The following is a 22,305-nucleotide window of genomic DNA, read 5'->3' on the forward strand; positions in this document are numbered from 1 at the left end:
GGGTTTTATCAATTAACCAAAATCAAACTAGAGCTTTCATCGCTAGCACTCCGCCTCCCCCTCCGGTCGCCCGAGCTCAGAGATTAAGTTTGAGAGAGAGGATAAGGATGAGAAGGGTATTATGGACATTTATACTGATCGGGCCCATATGAAACGATGAAAAACTAATAGACCACCAATGGAATGGCTTGGAGAGCAAAGAAGTTCACAACGATGGTACTCATATGCGGTCAATTTTTTTAATGACTTATATATAATTACACACTTTTTTAGTGACAGTGAAAGCCTCAATCCTAATCCATCATCGAGCGGCTGAAACGCTAGACTCCAGCACCCCTACTACCGCCAGTGCTGCTTCGAGACGGTCGATTGGGTGTCGGGTTGCGCCATGCATATGGAGGATGCGAGCGGCAGCTTGTCGTCTCCAGCCCTACGGAACAAGTACTGGATCCTCCGCCACGGCCGCAGCGTCCCCAACGAGCGCGGCCTCATCGTCTCATCTCTGGTACGAATCCCTCCCTCCGTCCCAGCAACCCACTTTATTCCTTCGATTTCCCGCTCCAAGGATCTCCTATCTCAATCCAATTCTCTCCAACTGATGTCATCTTGGTCTGCTGCCGGCAGGAGAACGGCACGAAGCCGGAGTTCGGGCTGGCCCCGCAGGGGGTCGAGCAGGCGCGCGCGGCCGGCGAACAGCTCCGGAAGGTACCGGGTCGGTGTCTCACTGCTCTGGATTCTTGGATTGGATGTGCGGTAGTGAATCTGGCCTGTGGATTTTTGCGTGTGCAGGAGCTTCAAGAGATTGGTGTGCCGGTGGATTCTGTCAAGATTCGTTACTCGCCGTTCTCACGGACCACCGAGACGGCTTGTGTGGTCGCCGGTGTGCTTGCAATCCCCTTTCAGGGTCCTAGCTGCGAAGTGAGTTTGGTTTAATCCTGGATAAGCCAATTTGGCAATGCACGTAAATTTCTGTCTTGATGGTAAGTTGTATGGGTAGGTATTGAATACGAATCTATCGCTTAGATTTTGTCTTGAGTTGGAATTTTGTATATGGATGGTTGGTGATATATAGACTTTAGATTCATTGGACACTTGGGCAGTATGATTATGGAAATTAGGAGGATTAAGCCATGCTACCTTTTATTTCTGTCAGATATTATTTGAGCAAATATGAAATTTGTCTTTCTGTTTCCTTTTCTCTTTATAGTGAACATGCACGTGCGACACTCACGTGTCTAGAAAAATTCATACACAAGAGAATAAGTAAATATTTTATTAAAGAACTTTTGAAAATTTAAAAAATTAACTATACAGCTAATAAACAGTATTGAGGGCAACTTCAGCCAGGGGTTTTCAAGAGGTCACAAAAACTTATTTGATTTTTATTTTCATATATAGTTCAATAAGTTACCACATGCCTTGTCAGAATTTGGACATCCTTTTTTTTTTTTAAAACTGACATCCTATAGTTCTTGTTCAGCGTTCAATATTAGCTGCGGTGATCTGCGGAAAACACCACCTCCCCCGTCTATTCTTATAAAATCGTTAATATTTAAAATTTAATTTCTGTAGCTAAAATTTGTGCTGACTAAAAGCAATGTTGCTACTTAGCTTATTGGGTAACAACCAATGAAAAGGAACATACATATATCATTTATACTACATGAATATATCATTTCAGTCACAAGTGAGCATGCTTTTCTAACAATGCATCCAAATATAAACATTACTTTATAAGCAGGCTAAAACTTTGCTAACATAGGCTCCTCTGATCTATATTCCAAGAGATGTAGAAGAAACAGCTTTCGCAGGGAAGATTGTTGTCCTGCATATTTTTTTTCGCAGGAAATTAGTAATTACAGAATAAAGCATACATATCGTGTCAAGGCCAAACCTGAAGACCTGGAAAACATATTTCAAAACTGCCCTGTAGATGAAACTAATCCATCTTCTTGGATTCTGGTGCCTTTTCATATCAACGAAGAATACAGCCTATATTCGTTGCAATCATAGTGTTTTCCTATAAAACATAACAAGCGAGTTAGTAAATGGCAAGTGCAGAGTATAATAGCTGCAAAGTGGAAAGATAAAGTAATTTGTTTTACGGTTTTTAATCTGAAAGTCTACTCCATTGACTACATTAGATCATAATAATTAAATAAAAACTTTACCAGCTTATCCCCATGCCGTCAGAGCATTTTTGTTGGCCCAAGAAGCATCTCCTTGTGCCGGTGATGCCTGAAGGCATTCATCACCCATCGACCTTGCTCTTCTGCTCCTGATCCAATTCCAGTTCCTGTCAACAACATTTTTTCATGACAGTGAACCGAATAAAATAAACTCAACTAAAGATTAACCCATCTAAATCCCTCAACACATGGCCCAATCTGATCGTAGACATAGCAAATCCCAAGAATGAGACAGTCAACATTAGAGAAGGAAGCCCTCTATGGTTCACTTCCGCATTGGAGTTTCAGCTGAACTGACAAAATCGGTAATCATTTTTTCCTCTCCTGAAGAATAAACTAATCAAAGCACGGAATGACAAGGTAGATTTGGTTAAATTAGCACAGCTACCATGTAGCAGACATTGTATATCACTGCTCCATGGTGAGGTTTTTTTTACATTAAATCTCAAGTGAGTAGATCTAAAATCGCAGATTCACAGGCAAAAACTGAAGGCTAGCGGAAATGGCAGCTCGGGTAGATCTTTTGACTTGTAAAATAATGTTTTCCATCCTTGCTAAGACATACTAAGACTCTGGTTTCCTAGTCATAGAAACCTACTGAGTTTTGATCAGATGGACTCATGAAGTTGGTGTGTAGATTTTTATTATTCTTTGAAACCCCACACATAGCATTTAACAAAGTTCAACAACAATAATAGACAAATAACCTGTTGCATTATCAACCATATTGATAAATAATGTCTAGAATTTTGGATGCAAATGAGCAGATTATTAGTTACCTGGCACAAATCATGTTGAAGTAGACAACGAAACCTGCAGTAGACAAGCATCGAACGGTCAGCACTTGATCGTGGCAATCATCATCATCAAGAATCAAATCAACTCGCTGCGAGACGTCGATCTGTAGCATGAGTCACTTGCTGTTGAGCCCCGGCATCCTCTGCAAGTCAACCACTAACAGCGCCTGCGTCACCCCATTCTATTCGGCCTGCATCGCACATGAACCTCATCCAGTAAAAAAACACAGGTATCATTATACCAAAAGAGGAAGCGAGGGTACTAAGCGTCTAGGCTCTAGATGGTAGGAGATCAAGACTGGGTGGTCGATGAGGCTGTACAGCACAGCCAACTTGCCATTTGCCAGGATCCTTTTGGTGGCATAAATAGTGTTTCATGTGGCCACTTCCTTTATGAATCAGTCTAATCAGAATTCAGAACATCCATCATTGCCTTTAGAATTAGTGTGATTCTATTCACTTTATATTATAGTATCTGTCCACTAATTTAATCTGGAAGAGTGGAAATTGCCTTCCTGCATGAACATGCCTAGACAAGATCTATTTTTTTTTTCAATAATTTTTGTTCCACTAAATTTATAAGGCATAAAACACGATCTTTATGCTTGTTTGGGAATTAGATAGCTTTTCTTGGATTCAATACCCTATGCAGAAACACGATCTTTGGATTGTATAATGTGGTCAGTCGACCAACCATAGCAGTATGAGCAGATTGTGGCATGCAATCCCCTTCCAATTGGTGCGTGCAGGTAGGAGATCTGGAACGAACGAGGAGCAAGCCAGGAGGGGGGGGGGGGGGAGGGGAGAACCAGAGAAGAACGTACTGGCGATCGAAGAGGAAGCAGTCGGCCTAGCAGAACTTGGCGCGGAAGGCCTCGATGACGGGCGGGAAGCCGATGCCGCCGTGGCAAGGCGGCCCTGATGGGGACGCAGTGCGCGGACAGGGTGCCGAGCCTCGAGATCGATGGATGCACCCAACATGAAACGACTGAGCGATCTGCAATTCAACATAGGAGTCTAGGGATCTCACCAGTCGATCCGAAGCCAGGAGTACTCTGCGCCACTGTTGACGGCGGGGACCGGCTTCGGTGCTCATCGATGGCGTGGTACACGAACTTCGGTGGATTCGTGAGAGAGAGAAACCGGAGGAGGGAGAGAACCACGTCGTCGGCCCTCCCCGTCTCTCGCACGCAGATCGATTCAAGGGCAAGGGCGAGGAGGTACGGTGCTTCCGCACTCCTGCCGCAGAAGCCAACCGCTGAGAAGCAGAACCGCTAAGCGGGTAGGCGAGCGCGAGGGCGAGGAGTCATGCCGCTTCCGTGCTTGTGCCACAGAAGGGCAACCGCTGAGCGGGTAGGCGAGCGGTTATGGTGCAAAATTGGTGAGAAAAAAATGCCGACAGGAGGCATCATCAGAGGGTCAATGTAAATAGTTTTCGACGTGTTTCCGACCTGGGTCTGCTTGTCAGTTGTCAGATTGGTGGGAGATTGTCATGTGGGGCCGCACATACGCCAGGAATAGAAGGGCCCGAGATGCGCGGCGTGCAGCAGCGCGCCAGGGCGACGCGGGCGCCGCGGTCACCGCGGCAGGCACCAGCGCAGGGCTCGGTTTAGAAAGTGGCTAGATTAAAGGAGAGCCAATCAAGGGGCCTCTGATTTAGGAGTGATTTGTTAGAGTCTGTTGAGGCTATGGCCTATAAGAGTCTTTGTAATCCGTCATTTGGGATTAAGCAAGAACAATTATTTCTCCTCCCTCTCTCAACAAAATGGGCGCTGAGGGGTAAAACCTCGCCCCAACACAGATCATGGCTATGAACTACGTAGCCGGGGTGCGCATACCCTATCCCTCGACGCCCTTGACAACCTGGTATCACGGTCTAGGCGATCTAGTTCATCCCGTGCCCCTTCGCGAACCCTAGCCGCCGCACCACCCTCAGCCGCCGCGCCGTCACCCTCGCCTCGCGTAGACGCCATGGACGACAACACCGTCAACAACGCCACCAACGCTGCCTTGCAGGCGACCTTGGACTCCCTGGTCGCGTCCATCAGGACCCTCCAGTCGTCCGTGGAGGCCAACGCCCAGGCCATCCAGCGCCTGGACGCCGCGCGCCCGCCGCCGGGCGGATCGTTAACCTCCGCACACTCCGGGTCGGGGGAGCACCACCAAGATCGGCCGCCGCGTTTCCAAAAGCTCGACTTCCCGCGCTATGATGGCAAGTCGGATCCCCTGATCTTTATCAATCGTTGTGAATCTTATTTTCATCAACAGCGAATCATGGAGGAGGAGAAAGTCTGGATGGCGTCATACAACCTCGAGGACGGCGCCCAGCTGTGGTACTACCAAGTCCAGCAGGACGAGGGTACTCCTTCCTAGCGCCATTTCAAGGAGCTCCTCCACCTGTGCTTTGGGCCTCCCCTCCGATCCAACCCCCTCGGCGAGTTGGCGGCTTGCCACCGAACCGGTACCGTGGAGGAGTACCAGGACCGGTTCTAGGCCCTGCTACCTCGCGCGGGCCGCCTGGACGAGGCACAGCACGTCTAGCTGTTCACCGCCGGCCTCCTTCCACCGCTCAACCATGATGTGGAGATCCACAATCCCCAGTCGCTGATGGTGGCCATGAGCCTCGCCCGCAAGATCAAGTTGCGGAACAGCTACGTCGCACCCGCGGCACGCGTTCCCCCGCGCGATCGGCCGCTCCTGCCGGCGCCCGCAACACGACTCGCCCTGCCGGCGCCCCCGGCGGACAAGGCCGTGCCGGCCACGATCACCGTGGAGGGCCGGCCGGTTCGTCGGCTGACTCAGGCGGAACAGGAGGAGCGTCGTCGCCTTGGTCTCTGCTACAACTGCGATGAAAAGTTCGGTCGCAGGCACAATCGGGTCTGCAAGCGGCTGTTCCTCCTCGACAGCGTCATCGAGGACGACACCGAGGACGGGGCCGCTGCTGATGAGGACGCCGCCGGGGAGGCCCCGCACTTCTCCCTCAACGCGATCGCTGGGGTGTCCTTCAGCGACACCATGCAGGTCCAGGTGACCGTGGGCGCCACCGTCTTCACCGCGCTCCTCGACTCGGGATCCACGCACAACTTCATCGCCGAGGACTTGGCCCTCCGTACCGGGCTGCCTTTGCAGTGTCGCCCACGCCTCACGGCGACAGTGGCGAATGGCGAGCGCGTCTCCTGCCCTGGCGTCATTCGGCAGGCACCGCTCACCATCGACAACGACACGTTCCGCGTCGATCTCTTTGTGATGCCACTCGCCGGGTACGACCTGGTCCTCGGCACGCAGTGGCTGGCGACCTTGGGGCCGGTGCTCTGGGACTTCAGTGCGTGGAAGACGTCCTTCCAGCGTCAGGGGCGCGCCGTGTGTTGGACGGGCGTGGCGACGACCAGCGCGCCCGGCGTCTGCACCACGACAGCCAGCGAGTCCCTCTTGGACGAACTGCTTTCATCCTTCGGGGACGTCTTCGCTGAGCCCCAGGGGCTCCCGCCTCCGAGCGCCCGCGACCACAGCATCGTCCTCAAGCCGGGCGCGCAGCCGGTGGCGGTCCGGCCGTACCGGTACCCTGCGTCCCACAAGGACGAGTTGGAGCGGCAATGCGCCGTCATGTTGGAGCAGGGCATCATCCGCAGCAGTGCGTCGGCGTTTTCTTCGCCGGTCCTCGTCAGGAAGGCGGAGGGATCCTGGCGCTTCTGCGTCGACTACCGTGCCCTGAACGCCCTCACCGTCAAGGACGCGTTCCCCATTCCCGTAGTGGATGAACTGCTCGACGAACTCCACGGCGCCCGATTCTTCTCCAAGCTGGACCTTCGCTCCGGGTACCACCAAGTTCGCATGCGGCCGGGTGATGTCCACAAGACGGCGTTCCGCACACACGAGGGCCTCTACGAGTTCTTGGTGATGCCGTTCGGGCTGTGCAACGCCCCAGCGACATTCCAGGCGCTCATGACCGACGTCTTGCGACCCTTCCTTCGCTGGTTTGTCCTTGTCTTGTTTGACGACATTTTGATATACAGCAAGACATGGGCCGACCACCTTCGCTACCTCCGCGCCGTCCTCTCCATGCTGCGCTAGCACCATCTCTTCGTCAAGCGGGCAAAGTGCGCCTTCGGCGTCGCCTCCGTTTCGTACCTCGGCCACGTCATCTTCGAGGCGGGCGTCGCCATGGATCCGGCCAAGGTGCAGGCCATCCATGACTGGCCGGTGCCACGTTCAGCGCGGGCGGTGCGCGGTTTCCTCGTCTTGGCCGGGTACTACCGCAAATTCATCCACAACTTTAGCTCTGTAGCCGCGCCGCTGACAGCCCTCAAGAAGGAAGGGTTCTCCTGGACCGACGCAGCAGCCGTGGCCTTCGATGCGCTCAAGGCGGTGGTCACCTCAGCCCCGATCCTGGCGATGCCGGACTTCGCCAAGGACTTCGTCGTGGAGTGCGACGCTTTTTCGCACGGGTTCGGCGCAGTGCTCATCCAGGACGCGCACCCGTTTGCGTTCTTCAGCCGCCCCGTCGTGCCACGCCATCGCTCCCTCGCCGCCTATGAGCGGGAGCTCATCGGCCTCGTCCACGCCATATGGCACTGGAGACCGTACCTCTGGGGCCACCGATTCCTCGTCAAGACGGATCATTACAGCCTCAAGTACCTGTTGGATCAGCGTCTCGCCAGGATTCCCCAGCACCACTGGGTGGGGAAACTGTTGGGCTTCGACTTCTTCGTCGAGTACAAGCCGGGCGCGGCGAACGTGGTGGCGGACGCCTTGTCTCGCCGCAACACGGACGAGGGGGTCATTTTCGCCATCTCCGCCCCGCGTTTCAACTTCGTCACGCGCCTCCGTCAAGCGCATGACACCGATCCTGCCCTCGTCGCCATACGGGACGAGCTCCGTGCGTGCTCCCGCGGCGCACCATGGACGCTCGTCGACGGCATGGTCCAGTTCGGCAGCCTCCTCTACATCCCCCTGGTATCCCCGCTCGTCCAGGAGATCATGGTGGCCGTGCACGAGGACAGGCATGAAGGGGTCCAGCGCACACTACATCACCTCCGACGCGACTTTCATTTTCCTAACATGCGACAGCTGGTGCAGGACCTCGTGCGCTCTTGCGTGACATGTCAGAGGTACAAATCGGAGCACCTCCACCCGGCAGGACATCTAATTCCCCTGCCCGTACCCTAGGGTGTTTGGACGGACATCGCGCTCGACTTCGTGGAGGCATTGCTGCGCGTCCGTGGCAAGTCCGTCATCTTGACGGTGGTGGATAGGTTCAGTAAGTACTGCCACTTCATTCCCCTGGCGCACCCATACTCCGCCGAGTCCGTCGCGCAAGCCTTCTTCACCGACATAGTGCGGCTTCACGGCGCCCCCCAGTCCATGGTGTCCGACCGTGATCCGACATAGTGCGGCTTCTGGCGAGAGCTCATGCGCCTGATGGGCGCCAAGCTCCACATGACCTCGGTGTTCCACCCTCAGTCCGACGGCCAGTCAGAAGCTGCCAACTGCGTCATCGTCACGTACCTGCGCTGCCTCACCGGTGATCGACCTCGACAGTGGCTGCGCTGGTTGCCATGGGCGGAGTACGTCTACAACACCGCCTACTAGTCCTCGCTGCGGGACATGCCGTTCCGCGTCGTCTACGGGCGCGATCCTTCGACCATCCGGTCTTATGAGACGGGGGACACACGGGTGGCCGCCGTCGCCAGGAACATGGAGGAGCGTGACGAGTTCCTGGCGGACATCCGCTATTGCCTGGAGCAGGCGCAGGCGGTCCAGAAGAAGCACTACGACAAGCTCCACCGTCATGTCGCGTATCAGGTGGGCGATTGGGCCCTCCTTCGTCTTTGTCAGCGGGCAGCTTCGTCCATTCCCCAGGCCGTCACCGGCAAGCTCAAGCCGCGCTACTTCGGCCCCTACCGCGTCGTCGAACTCATCAACGACGTCGTTGCCCACCTGGCCCTTCCGCCTCGCGCTCGGCTGCACGATGTGTTCCACATCGGTCTCCTCAAGGAGTTCCGCGGGCCGCCACCGGATGCTCCACCACCACTGCCCCCCATCCACCATGGTGCGTCGGTTCCAGAGCCGGAGCGGGCCGTGCGGGCACGATTGGCGCGCGGTGTGCGCCAGGTCCTTGTTCAGTGGAAGGGCGAGTCGGCTGCATCGGCTACATGGGAAGACGTCGAGGCCTTCGCCGCCAAGTACCCGACCTTCCAGCTCGAGGACGAGCTGCTCCTCGACGGGGGGAGAGATGTCATGTGGGGCCGCACATACGCTAGGAATAGAAGGGCCCGAGATGCGCGGCGTGCAGCAGCGCGCCAGGGTGACGCGGGCGCCGCGGTCACCGCGGCAGGCACCAGTGCAGGGCTCGGTTTAGAAAGTGGCTAGATTAAAGGAGAGCCAATCAAGGGGCCTCTGATTTAGGAGTGATTTGTTAGAGTCTGTTGAGGCTATGGCCTATAAGAGTCCTTGTAATCCGTCATTTGGGATTAAGCAAGAACAATTATCTCTCCTCCCTCTCTCAACAAAATGGGCGCTGAGGGGTAAAACCTCGCCCCAACACGGATCGCGGCTACGAACTACGTAGCCGGGGTGCGCCTACCCTATCCCTCGACGCCCTTGACAGAGATTTAGATGCGTTGGATCTGATCTTAAGATAGATCTAACGGACAAGAAGTAAGTTCGGTAGGAAATTTCAGGGTGAGAGGATATTTTTGATTCGTTCCCTCTATAGTATAGATTATCATTTGCAGAGCTCAGTTTGCAATGTTACTGTGCCTGTAAAACAAACAAGACATGAAAACTGGTACTGTGGTACATACGAAAACATCAAAGCATTCTCAGTTGACAAGTACCTTTTTCAGTTATCCGTCTTTCAAATGTTGTCCCCATGGTTTAACTTTTTTCTGTTCTGAGTTGTAATGATTTCTAAGGCATCCTAAAACATTACCGGGGTATATCAGAATGCATCTAATTTGCTTCAGACCTTCAGTGTTATAAGGTCATAGGGATGAATGCTTGATCCTGTTTTACATTTCTAGTGCTGCCATTAAAAGTCAATATATTGCAGCCAAAGGTTCTCAGATCAGATTTCTCATAATTTTTATGGTCTGGTAGGCTCATAAAAGGTCCTTTGCAGGCGGTGCTGGGACTTCGTGAGCGCTACTTTGGGCCATCATACGAGTTACTTTCGCATGATAAGGTGGGTTTCCGTTTTTGAATTCAAGTTATATTGTTTCAGTAGAAATGCAGAAACATTCTTATCATATGGTCATGTACTGCGGTATGTGATACAAGTTCAATTCTATAAAGTGAATTGGTTGGTGAAATCTAAGTGATGCATCATCATCTATAATCTAAGAAATCTTAGTCCTAGCAACCTCTGTTATGACCGGCGTGGGCTATTCACGCCGCAAGCCCGCTAGTGGCTAGGACCCTAAAAGCCCATACTTAGCTTGATTGCCATATTATTAGAATATTTATTAGAATATTTCCTATTTTAGTTGAGAGACATATAAATACTTGTAAACATTATTGAGATGGCAAGCAGAAACATTGTTTCCGGCTTCCCGAAGGGAGCCGGGAGTCAAACCCTAGCCGCCACCTCTTCTTCCTTCTCTCACGATCGCTGGCTCCTCGCCGCCGATCCCCCTTCAAACCACGCCCACCGATCGTCCACACGTACAACCTCCGATCGGTGAGGGGCAGGGAGCAGCAGCATATCAACCTGGTATCAGCCACCTTCGATCCGATGTCGCTGCCGCTGCCCGCTTCAACAGCGCCGCCGCCGGACTCCAACGTGTCCGTGCCGATCCCGTCCGCACCGATGCCGCCATCATCTCTGCCCGCGGGATCGCTGTCGCTGACCGCAACGTCTCTGCCCGCGGGATCGCTGCCGCTGGCCGCCAGGGCTTCCTCCTCCGCCGTGGGGGTGATGACCAACGAGCAGCTCACCGTGGCCGTCGTCGACCTCGGCAGGATGATGGCCGGCGTCCACGCATTCCTCTTGGGACCGCAGCCAGGCGTGGCGCCGACTCACCCGCAGCCGCAGCTACCGTCGGCGCCCAAACCGCAGCAGCCGCCGGGGCCCCAGCAGCTGTTTTCGCCCGCCTCGGGCGCCGTCTACACCTACGGGATGCCGCAGGACAGCACAGCGCACAACACCGCGCCAGCATCGGCGGCTCCCCACGACAGCGTTCCCATCCAGGAGATCCAGTTTCCCCACTCGCCGTCCCGCTTCCGCCGTGGCTCACCGACATTGCGCCGCCGGTCTACTCCGCGCCAGGGCGACCGTCGGTCCATTCAACCGCTCCCACCACAGCGGGTTTCGGCCATGGGGGCGTTCCGGCGTCGGGAACGCTCTATGGTGGCGTTGACGGCCCAATCTTCCACGGCTCCACCTTCTGGTCCGCGCCGGCTGCAGCTCCACCGCTCGGCGGGGCGCCCTCGGCTGCCGCTCCCGTGACGTTCGGTGAGACGCCTTTCCAGCCTCGGACCTACAAGATCGACTTTGCGACGTACGACGGTTCGGTCGACCCGCTGAATTGGCTCACACACTGTGAACAATTCTTCTGGGCCAGCGCACTCCGGTGGAGCAGCGGACGTGGATGGCCTCCTACCACCTCACCGGCGCCGCTCAGACATGGTACTACGCCCTCCTGTTGGACGAGGGCATGCCGTCCTGGGAGCGCTTCAAGGAACTTTGTCGTTTTCGCTTCGGACCGCCTATATACGGCTCGCGGTTGGCCGAGTTGGGACGCCTTCCCTTCCACTCCACGGTCCAGGAGTTTGCGGACCGCTTCCAGACGCTGCTGGCGCACTCCAGGGACATCTCCACGCGCCAAAAGGCGGAACTCTTCGTCGGCGGCCTCCCGGAACACATTCGGGTCGACGTCGCGATGCGCGCCCCGGCCGACCTCCAGACGGCCATGTTCCTCGCCCGCGCCTTCGAAACACGGGCTCTGGCCGCGGCAGCACCCCCTCCGCAGCGCGGCGCCCGCCCTCCCCCGCGGCCAGCCTTTCCCCCACGCCAACAGGGGGCGGCTGCGGCCGGGGCCCCGGCTGGCGCACCAGCGCTGCCTGCGCCGCCCGCCGCAGCCGCTGCAGCACCGGGCGCAGCAGCCCCGGCGGCACCCGTGCGGCAGTACCGTCGCCTCTCGCCGGCCGAGATGCAGGAACGCCGTCGTCAGGGCCTTTGCTACAACTGCGACGAGCAATACGTGCGTGGGCACGTGTGCCCCCGCCTGTTCTTCCTAGAGGCGGACGACTTCCTCAACGACGACGTGGAGGGCGCCGCTGCCGACGCGGCCGCGGCCTTGCCCGAACACGCCGCCGCCACAGCGGATGCTCACGCTCACGCTCTTGTGGTTTCTGTACATGCTCTTGCAGGCATCAGGACGTTCCACACTATGCTCCTGCCCGTGACGATCAAGGGCGAGCGCCTCCTTGCCCTCCTGGACACCGGATCCACCCACACTTACCTCCAGGGCGCAGCCATGCGGCGCCTTGGTCTCGCTCCTCAGGGGGGCGACCAGCTTCGCGTTACGGTGGCCAACGGCGAGCGCGTGCCCTGTGAAGGCATCGCACGCGACGTGCCCGTCGACATCTGCGGGGCGCCTTTCTCCATCACCTGCGTCGGCCTCGCGCTCGGCTGTTTCGACTTCATCCTCGGCGTTGACTTCCTTGGCACGCTGGGCCCCCTCACCTGGGACTTCGAGGGGCTCACCGTGTCCTTCCTGCATGAGGGCCGCCGCGTCACGTGGCGATGTGTGGGCGCCCCGGGCACGCCCTCCCAGCAGCGGTCGCTGGCAGCGGTCGCTTCGGACCCGCACCACCCGCTGCTGGACGAGCTCCTAATTCAGCACGACGCCGTCTTCGACACACCGCGCGGCCTTCCACCAGCCCGCCCCTACGACCACCGCATACATCTGCTGCCCGGGACCGCGCCGGTGGCAGTGCGGCCGTACCGGTACCCTCAGTTGCAGAAGGACGGGCTCGAGCGGCAGTGCGCCGCCATGCTGGAGCAGGGCATCATCCGCCCCAGTACTTCGCCGTTCTCGGCACCCGTGCTCCTCGTCAAGAAGGCGGATGGGTCGTGGCGCTTCTGCATCGACTACCGCGCGCTCAACGACCGTACGTCCAAGGACAAGTTCCCGATCCCGGTGGTTGACGAGCTCCTCGACGAGCTCCACGCGGCCAAGTACTTCACCAAGCTCGACCTCCACTCGGGGTACCACCAGGTGCGCATGCACCCGGCGGACATCGAGAAGACGGCGTTCCGCACCCACCACGGCCACTTCGAGTTCTTGGTGATGCCGTTTGGGCTCTCCAACGCCCCTGCGACATTTTAGGCGTTGATGAACGATGTGCTCCGCCCCTTCCTCCGCAGGTTCGTGCTGGTTTTCTTCGACGACATTTTGATCTACAGCACGTCGTGGTCTGAGCACCTGCAGCATGTCGGCCTCGTCTTCACCGCCCTACGAGCCCACGGCCTCTTCCTGAAGAGGTCCAAGTGCTCCTTCGGGTCCCTCTCCGTCGCCTACCTCGGCCACGTCATCAGCGCCGACGGCGTCGCCATGGATAGCGACAAGGTGGCCGCGGTCGCCTCGTGGCCGCTACCGCACTCTCCACGCGGGGTGCGTGGCTTCCTGGGCCTCGCCGGCTACTACAGGAAGTTCATCCGCGACTTCGGCTCCATCGCGGCACCACTCACACGTCTCCTGCGGAAGGATGCGTTTGTCTGGACGGCGGAGGCGGATGAGGCCTTCGCTGCCCTGAAGCGGGCGCTCTCGTCGGCGCCGGTTCTACAGATGCCCGACTTCGAGCGCCAGTTCGTGGTCGACTCCGACGCGTCCGGCACCGGCTTTGGCGCCGTTCTACACCAGGGGGGGACCCCTGGCCTTCTTCAGTCGACCCTTCGCCGCCCGCCATGTCAAGCTGGCGGCCTACGAGCGCGAGCTCATCGGGCTGGTGCAAGCCGTCCGGCACTGGCGCCCGTACTTGTGGGGGCGTCGGTTCCTCGTCCGCTCCGACCACTACAGCCTGAAGTTCCTCTTGGACCAGCGGCTGTCCACCGTGCCTCAGCACCAGTGGCTCAGCAAGCTGTTCGGGTTCGATTTCACCGTCGAGTACCGCCCCGGGCGGCTCAACTCGGCGGCCGACGCGCTGTCCCGCCGCGACGAGGAGACTGTGGTGCTTTGTGCCCTCTCGGGGCCCTCCTTCGACCTCTACGCCGACATCCGCCGCGCCACCGTGGCAGACCCGGTCGCGCGCGACCTGCTGCAACAGCTGGAGGCTGCGTCTCTGGGCGAGCCGTGGGCAGCCGCTGACGGTTTCCTCCTCCACGGCAAACGCGTCTACGTGCCTGCAACCGACGACTTGCGCCACCAGGTGGTGCACCTGGCCCACTCGGCTGGACACGAGGGGGTCCAGAAAACCCTTGTGCGCCTCCGCACGGATTTCTACATCCCCGGCGACCGCCAGCTGGTGCACGACTTTGTTCGCTCCTGCGACGTGTGCCAGCGGAACAAGACGCCGACCACACAGCCGGCCGGCCTCCTTCAGCCCTTGGACGTTCCGTCGCAGGTCTGGGCGGATATCTCCATGGACTTCATCGAGGGGCTGCCAAAGGTGCACGGCAAGTCTGTGGTCCTGACGGTGGTGGACCGCTTCTCGAAGTACGCCCACTTCATCGCGCTCAGCCACCCCTACACCGCCGCCTCCATCGCCCGTGCCTTCTTCGACGGGATCGTGCGCCTGCACGGTTTCGCCAGCTCCATCGTCAGCGATCGCGACCCGGTCTTCACCAGCAATCTCTGGCGCGATCTCTTTAAATGTGCAGGTGTCAAGCAGCGGCTCAGTACGGCCTTTCACCCCCAGACGGACGGCCAGTCCGAGGTCGTCAACAAGATCATCGCGATGTATTTGCGCTGTGCGACGGGTGATCGGCCTCGCTCGTGGGTCGACTGGCTCTCCTGGGCGGAGTACTGCTACAACACCTCGTACCACACGGCGCTCCGAGCGTCGCCGTTCGAGGTTGTGTACGGCCGACCCCCGCCACCCCTCCTGCCACACCACGCCGGGGCGGCCCAGACAGAGGCGGTGGACGCCATGCTGCGGGACCGCGACACGTTCCTGGCGGAGGTTCGCGAGCGTCTTCTTCAGGCCCAGCAGTACGCCAAGCGCCACTACGATGCGCACCATCGTGAGGTGGAGTTCGACGTGGGCGCATGGGTGCTGCTCCGACTTCTCCACCGAACCACCCATGTGCTCGCCTCGCCGTCCAAGGGCAAGTTGCGCCCACGCTACGCTGGGCCGTTCCAGATCGTCGAGCGCATCGGGCAGGTGGCTTATCGTCTCCGACTCCCCGTGGACGTGCGCCTGCATGACGTTTTCCATGTGGGGCTGTTAAAGCCTTACAACTACGCCGGCTCGCCACCATCAACACCGGCCGTGCTGCCACCGGTTCAGGACGGGCGGCTGCTGCCAGCCCCTGCGCAGGTTCTGCGCGCCCAGCTCCGTCGCGGCGTGTGGCGCATCCTCGTCAAGTGGCAAGGCCTTCCGGAGGACGACGCCACCTGGGAGCACCTGGACGACTTCAAGACTCTCTACCCGGATGTGCAGCTCGAGGACGAGCTGTTTGCCGAGGCGGGGAGAGATGTTATGACCGGCGTGGGCTATTCACGCCGCAAGCCCGCTAGTGGCTAGGACCCTAAAAGCCCATACTTAGCTTGATTGCCATATTATTAGAATATTTATTAGAATATTTCCTATTTTAGTTGAGAGACATATAAATACTTGTAAACATTATTGAGATGGCAAGCAGAAACATATTGTTTCCGGCTTCCCGAAGGGAGCCGGGAGTCAAACCCTAGCCGCCACCTCTTCTTCCTTCTTTCGCGATCGCTGGCTCCTCGCCGCCGATCCCCCTTCAAACCACGCCCACCGATCGTCCACACGTACAACCTCCGATCGGTGAGGGGCAGGGAGCAGCAGCATATCAACCTCCACTTTGTCAGACAAATAAAAACGTCTTTATGGATATCCATCATCCTTGTACTCATCCTTTTAGCTTTGTCAGTTGCTGATACAGAACAGTGTTATATTTGAACCCACAGTTTGTCCAGCTGTTTCTGCATAGGAACTATCTTTGCCCCTGCAGAGATAGTTCTGATGCAGAAATAGCTGGACAAACTGTGGGTCTGGTGGAGACCAAGGCAAGGTGGAGCCACTGCTCATAGGGTGTGCACCGCCCGTGTTGTGCTCGGCCATGGCAGCTGGTGCCCTGTCAGTCATATCTACTGCCTCTTGGTCGGGTGGACCAACCTGGGCTGCGCCACCCTGGCCCATTCGCATGACACACGTGTTGTGTAGGAAGTCAGATAGGTCTTTTTGTCAGATAAGTTTTTTGACTCTGGTCTGGAAACTTTTTTGACCCGCACCAACAACACAGATACCACTGATGGTTTTATTATGATTTAACAGGTGTAGTGATAGAGTCCAAGTTTAACCACAGTTCTCACTCAGATATCTATAATTCATCGTAGCAATTGATAGTGTAGTTGTGATTTTTTTGCGGCACTATAAATTTCATTTTTTATGTTTCTTTCGATTACTAAATCTGACATTGTTAAGTAGTATGCAGACATATGGTCAGTAGATGAAGCGCATCCCTATACGGCTCCTGAAGGTGGCGAGAGTGTCGCAGATGTTGCTAGTAGACTTTCAGCTGTGCTGTCATCTACAGAGACACAGTTTCATGGGTATGTATTCTTATGTATTGGCAGATTCAATTCTTATATTTTGTTTTCATGTTCTATGACATGTCTTTTTTATGAAACTACTACCAAAATGATATAATTTACTAAACGTTCAGCGATGTGAGGAATAAAGGATCACAGTTGATAGAAACCCATATATTTTCATTTAGTACCTAGGTGCCTATTGGAGAAGAATCTTTGCATGACCAAAAATAAGATGGATTATCGAACACATATGTAAGCTGTCAACATAATGTCATGCATAAGTAGACTTCACATCTGTTAACAGGGCTTTGGTATACTGCTAGTAATAAATTCTAAACCCAGTTCACTCATGTTCTTGGCCAACAATAAATATGTGACTATGAATCAGAATGCCATCACAAACTCTGAGATTGGCTACATCTAGTGCTTAAATTATAGTTGAGTGAGCTGTCTGCTGCACTGCTGCATACGAGATTGCTTAGGGTCACTTTGATTATAATAGGAGCCTTATTTGATGACCTTAAATTACTAGTTAAACAGATTTCTGACCATAAAATATTTATTAGATTAGTCAATGCATTTATGCATAAGGTCTGAATGGCCACACAAATGTTTTAGTTTAACTCACTAGTTGTTTCTCATAACACTAACAGCTCTCCAACAGGTCAAAATGGTATATGAAGATGAATAACTGTGATGGAGATAATTTACAAACTTAGCATAATGCTAAATTACTAATATTCAGAATTGGATTGTGTAGTAATGACATATTCATATTATCATGTAGCTTGTGTACGCTATATATATATATATATATATATATATAGGGTGCATTTTCTATACTCCCGGGAGTAGTTACTCCCTCTATTGTTGAGCAGCCAATGGAAAGCTTAACGGGTCTGAGGAGAATGAACAGACATGCTGCATGCCGAACCCCATTTAGGAGCGTTAATCACGGGTTTTTTTTGTGCGGCTGCTTGCATGGCCGTTTCCTTAATCAGGAAGTATATGTACATACAATCTTTAGAAAAAGTACGTGTATATACCAGAACGTAAGGAAGTATAGACGCATACTTTAATAAAAAAATGAGTATATTTGTACTTGTACTTGGGAGTATACCCATATACTCAGGGGATTATTTTAGTATATCCATATACTTGGGAGTATATCCATATACTCATGGGATTATTGTAGTATATCCATATACTTGTACTGGCATTTTTTTCAACAAAAACAACAATAAAGGCTTTTAAGTCCCAAACAAGTTGGGGTAGGCTATTGTACTGGCATTTTTTTCGAGGACAAAAATTGATACAGTATGTGTATATACCTGACGGTTGTATATACCTAGTAGTAGTATGGACTAATACTTCCAGTATAAGAGTATGAACAAATACTTCATGCAAACATATGTAGAATGTGTACATACTACATACGTATGAATTGATACTACTGTAATCTAAAAAAGTATCTAGTAATACAGCAGTATTGAAAGAAGTATCAGGCAAAAAAAAAAAAAAAAACTACGAGTGGTTTAGAGGAGGGAGTAACTACTCCTAGGCAGTAGAAATATATATATAAGGCGATGAACCACTAACAAACAGTAAGTTTGTAGAGTTTCTGATTCTGGAGTGTGAACATTCTAACAATGTTTGTTCATTTATAAGATATTTAATATTCATAGATTTTACTGTTGGCTAAATTGCATTGTAGCAAAGGCTAGCCACTGGTCACATAGTTCACTCTGACTTGTTAAGTCATGCTTGGATCTGTCTTGCTGAAGCTGACTTGTGTGTTTTATTCCTTGCAGCTCTACAATTCTTTTTGTCAGCCATGGGGACCCACTACAAATCTTTCAAGCTGTCCTCAGTGGAGCCAAGGAGAACATGTCTTTCCTCGACGATCTGACCAATCTGAAAGTGAAAGACACAAGGGTGGCATCCGTTCTGTCACAGCATCGTAAGTTTGCACTCATCACAGGAGAGCTGCGCCAAGTTGTGTAATTTGCTGCTGCTTGCATTTCACGTTGCTAGTCAATTGACGATATGTATGTAAACCTGCAATATTTGCCTAGCACATTCCTCTGTAACTTGACAGGGATCTGAAATAATTTGGAATGCATGTTTTCTATGGCTTCATCTGTTTAAATATCTAATAGACGCACATTCATTCATATTCACCAAGCTTTCTATACTTAAAGAATGTCATCTTGAAATTCGTCTCCTTGGAAGGCTATAACTCCAGAAGTCTGATTTTGGTGAAGCAGCCTAAATATTTGGTTGCTCGTTGAATGTTATTCAGATCGAGCATTGTATGATTGAATCCCAGCTGTCTTTTATTTTGTTCTTTTTGCAGAGTTTTGCTAATTTCTCTTTTAATATATAACATTAAAATGCAGTACACCAGGGAAAAGAATTCTGTGATTATGGAGCACGGACAAGTAAAAGCTACTGTTGATCTGCTTTTGTAAACATAGGTGATGCTTTCGTTAGGGGCGTAGGGCCGTCAGAGCCATATGGTCTATGAGAAGTGGCCACGATAGAAACATTGAGGGTCCTGGTTGTCGCACTCTGATAGCACAATTGGCGCTCCCCTCGACTATCTAATCAGCCTGTGTCTTCGATGATAAGTAGTCTTGAACCGTAGATAGGATGGAGGCTTCGTCAAGCTCAAAAAACTAGATCTACAGCCACTATCGCCAAATCTGAGGACCTGCTTTAACCCACGTTGACGGTCAACCCAAATGCCAATAGCTACTTTACCACTTCCACATCTGAGAAAAAAAAAACAGATTGAACTGTCGTCGTAAAGATGATGTTGAAGATGGCACGCATGGAAGGCAGCAAACGAAAGGAGCTGCTTTGGCCACGTAGAGTGCCCGCATGCGGGGCGGACCCATAGAGCAGACGAGGAGCACCATGTCACAGCAAGTGGAGCCCACCACCGAGGGCAGAAGCAACGGCACCTGGAGAGACGGTCGCCCCTTCCTTTGTCCGAGACCTGCCGGCGGTGACGGCACCGGCTGCAACCGCCGAACCTGAGGACAACACGAGCGGCCGGATCCAGGCCCCAGATGGCTGGATGTGGCAAGCCCATGCCGGACGGCACGGCGGCCGGCAGAGGCTGCCGCAGTTTGACGTCGTTTGCCGATGTGGAAGGGAGGCCCTGCGAACGCCAGCGACGAGACGAGCTGTAGCGCCCACTCGGATGGCGCGCCGACGCCAAGCTCGTCGTATAGTCCTCGTTATCCTTCCTCAGTGACCCCCGGGACTCGCCACCGCCGTGCCACACGACCGTGCCGCGGGTGGCAACGGCACAGGGGCACAATGGCCAAGGCCGGGAACAACGAAGATGGTATCTTCACCGCGTCCAGGCTCACGGGGTCGAGGACACTGGTGTTGGTGGCGCTGTTGATAAGCATGCTTCCGCCTTGGCTCGATTTGGATGGGAGGTGCACCATGCGGCTCACACATCCATGGAGCATGGGAGGAAGAAGCACAGGAGAAGACAAGGGCTTTATTGGAGTACTCACCTTGAAGCTATGGAGGGAGCTCACGCCGGCCGCCATGGCCGCCAGTAGCTTGCCCACCCCCCAGGACTGAAGGTGAGGAGGACTAGGGCCCTTAGGACACCCGTCACGGGTGCTTATTCCACCTAGGGAACTCTAGAGGAGAGAGGGGGGCCTGCCCGCCTACCCTCGTCACCAGCGAGCTCGCCGGAGAAGAGGGGTAGAGGGCCGGTGGACGGCCACTAGGGGCGCTCGCTCGCTGGGAGACTCTCGTGCCTAGTACAGTACCGGGCTGGACTCTCTTCCGCAGTACGATGAGAGTTCACTTTCCAAGGTTTTATCAGAAGAGTTATCCCCCTTTGGAACACAAGATTGCAAAAAGCACATGAATAGAAAAAAAACATAGAACAGAAGATAGATGTTGAAAGTCATAGGAACAGGAATATTAGGAAAAGTGCATAATCTTCATTCATTGATTTTTTAATTAATGGTGTGGCAGAGCTCAGACTTTATCCCTTTTCATGCCGATTGTTTTTGCACTCGTTCCCAAGTCTACCGATGTGTACTAATCATGATGTTGTGCCTCGCGCCCTGTTCGCTTGTTGGTTTCAGCCAGCCCAAACCAGCCAGTCAACAGTGTTTTTCTCTCACAATAAACCAGCACCAGCCAGCCCAAACCAGCCCAGAAACTAACCAGCGAACAGGCCGTCGATCCTACTCAAGCAAGAGGAAAAATGCGGCTAGAATGGATGTTTCAATTCCTATGAAATGCGTTCAAAATGAGTAGCAAAGGAAAAATTCCCCTACTTTTCCAATGCATGAATCCTACAAGCCAAAGGGTTGTACGGTATCTATTCCTAGGGATTGCTGATACATGAGTTTTTCCTTTGAAAATCCTCTATTCTAAGAGGAGGCCTTAGTGGCTTGTAGCACTTAGGTTGTTGCAAGCCTTTGTGGCGAGTTTAATAGTGTTATAATTGGGAGAAGGCTTTGTGAGCAGAAGTGTAACAGTAACACATATACGGGAAAAAACTGTCTCGTCTCCAGAAGTTAGCCTTCAGTTGATTTGATTTTTACTTACCGTCATGTTGTACTTGATTTTTGTTTGGTATTGACCTTTCCTAGATTAGTATAGATATGTAGTTGATACGGCTCTGTCGGCACGAAAATGTGTGAACACACGGCAAGTCGGAAGGATCTGCTTAGGAAGAGCCCGAAGATCCGCTTGGTTTCAACGCAGGGTTAACCGATCCTACGAATTCCTCCCAAGGCGTGCCAATCAATTTGACATACAATTGATAAGGAGAGAAAGCTTATCAGTAATTTAAGGTGGAACATACCGGTCTTTGCCTAGACAGTTCCAAGTGAGCCGTTTCAGGAGCAGCCAGACGAGAAAATCGACTAAATAGTCGATACACACAGAAATCGGCTGTTACAGACAATAAAGCTTATGGACCGCGATTGATTTTATGTTGATAAATACAATGTTCGCAGTTGTAAATGAGATCATCATCTAAGTGGATATTACCAGTGTGAATCATTGAGCCGATGAATCTAATCAAGAAAGGATATAACATGCCAACGAATCGACTGTCTAATACAAATGGACTTACAAACGCTCTGAATCTAATATGTTACTATCAATAGTGAGGTTCGACCGGATCGATGGCAACTATGATGATAATAACAAACTAAAACCAAAGAATCCGTAAAACCATCTATACTTCGACAAGCTTTCCGAAAGACATGCTATACGTGAAGACTCAAGCGAATCGGCTGAAATAGCCAATTCAGATGAAAAGGGACTACAACACGTGAACAATCGACTATTTGACATGGACAAACCCATAGACTCATAAGACTTAGCCTCCTATCTCTAACAGTGGGGTTTGATCGGATCGATGCAGCCGTGATAAAGACAATAAATCAAACCTTTAAAGTGCACAGATCTATTCACGCTTAACAGAATCATGGACGCACAGTATAGGCATTAAAGCATAGGCGATCGGCTATTTAGCCAATGCAGGCATAACAAACGATTAAGGTCACGCCTGATCGAGAACAAACCTACCAACTAACGTCCTCT

General features: G+C 53.3%; 1 protein-coding gene across 2 annotated transcripts; it reads left to right on the forward strand.

Moving 5' to 3' along the window:
- The first annotated feature begins 340 nt into the window (after positions 1-340).
- Positions 341-18,921, forward strand: LOC136498601 (uncharacterized). Of its 2 annotated transcripts, XM_066494486.1 has the most exons (6): positions 343-505; positions 625-705; positions 790-918; positions 10,107-10,169; positions 16,604-16,728; positions 18,522-18,919. In XM_066494486.1, exons 1-6 carry the CDS (start codon positions 389-391, stop codon positions 18,712-18,714), a joined length of 708 nt encoding a protein of 235 aa, XP_066350583.1. In that variant the 5' UTR covers positions 343-388; the 3' UTR covers positions 18,715-18,919. The 2 variants fall into 2 exon arrangements, with proteins under 2 accessions (XP_066350584.1, XP_066350583.1); XM_066494487.1 differs by lacking the exon at positions 10,107-10,169 and having other exon boundaries at positions 341-505; positions 18,522-18,921.
- Positions 18,922-22,305: the final 3,384 nt, after the last annotated feature.

Source organism: Miscanthus floridulus, chromosome 12 (genome assembly GCF_019320115.1).
Source record: "Miscanthus floridulus cultivar M001 chromosome 12, ASM1932011v1, whole genome shotgun sequence".
NCBI classification, from domain to species: Eukaryota; Viridiplantae; Streptophyta; class Magnoliopsida; order Poales; family Poaceae; genus Miscanthus; species Miscanthus floridulus.

Excerpts from the sequence above, each read along its gene's own strand:
- LOC136498601 (XM_066494486.1), top strand. The coding sequence starts at position 389 with ATGCATATGGAGGATGCGAGCGGCAGCTTGTCGTCTCCAGCCCTACGG. Across the intron at positions 10,170-16,603 it reads AGTTACTTTCGCATGATAAG|TATGCAGACATATGGTCAGT; the intron begins GTGGGTTTCCGT and ends ATTGTTAAGTAG. Across the intron at positions 16,729-18,521 it reads ACAGAGACACAGTTTCATGG|CTCTACAATTCTTTTTGTCA; the intron begins GTATGTATTCTT and ends TATTCCTTGCAG.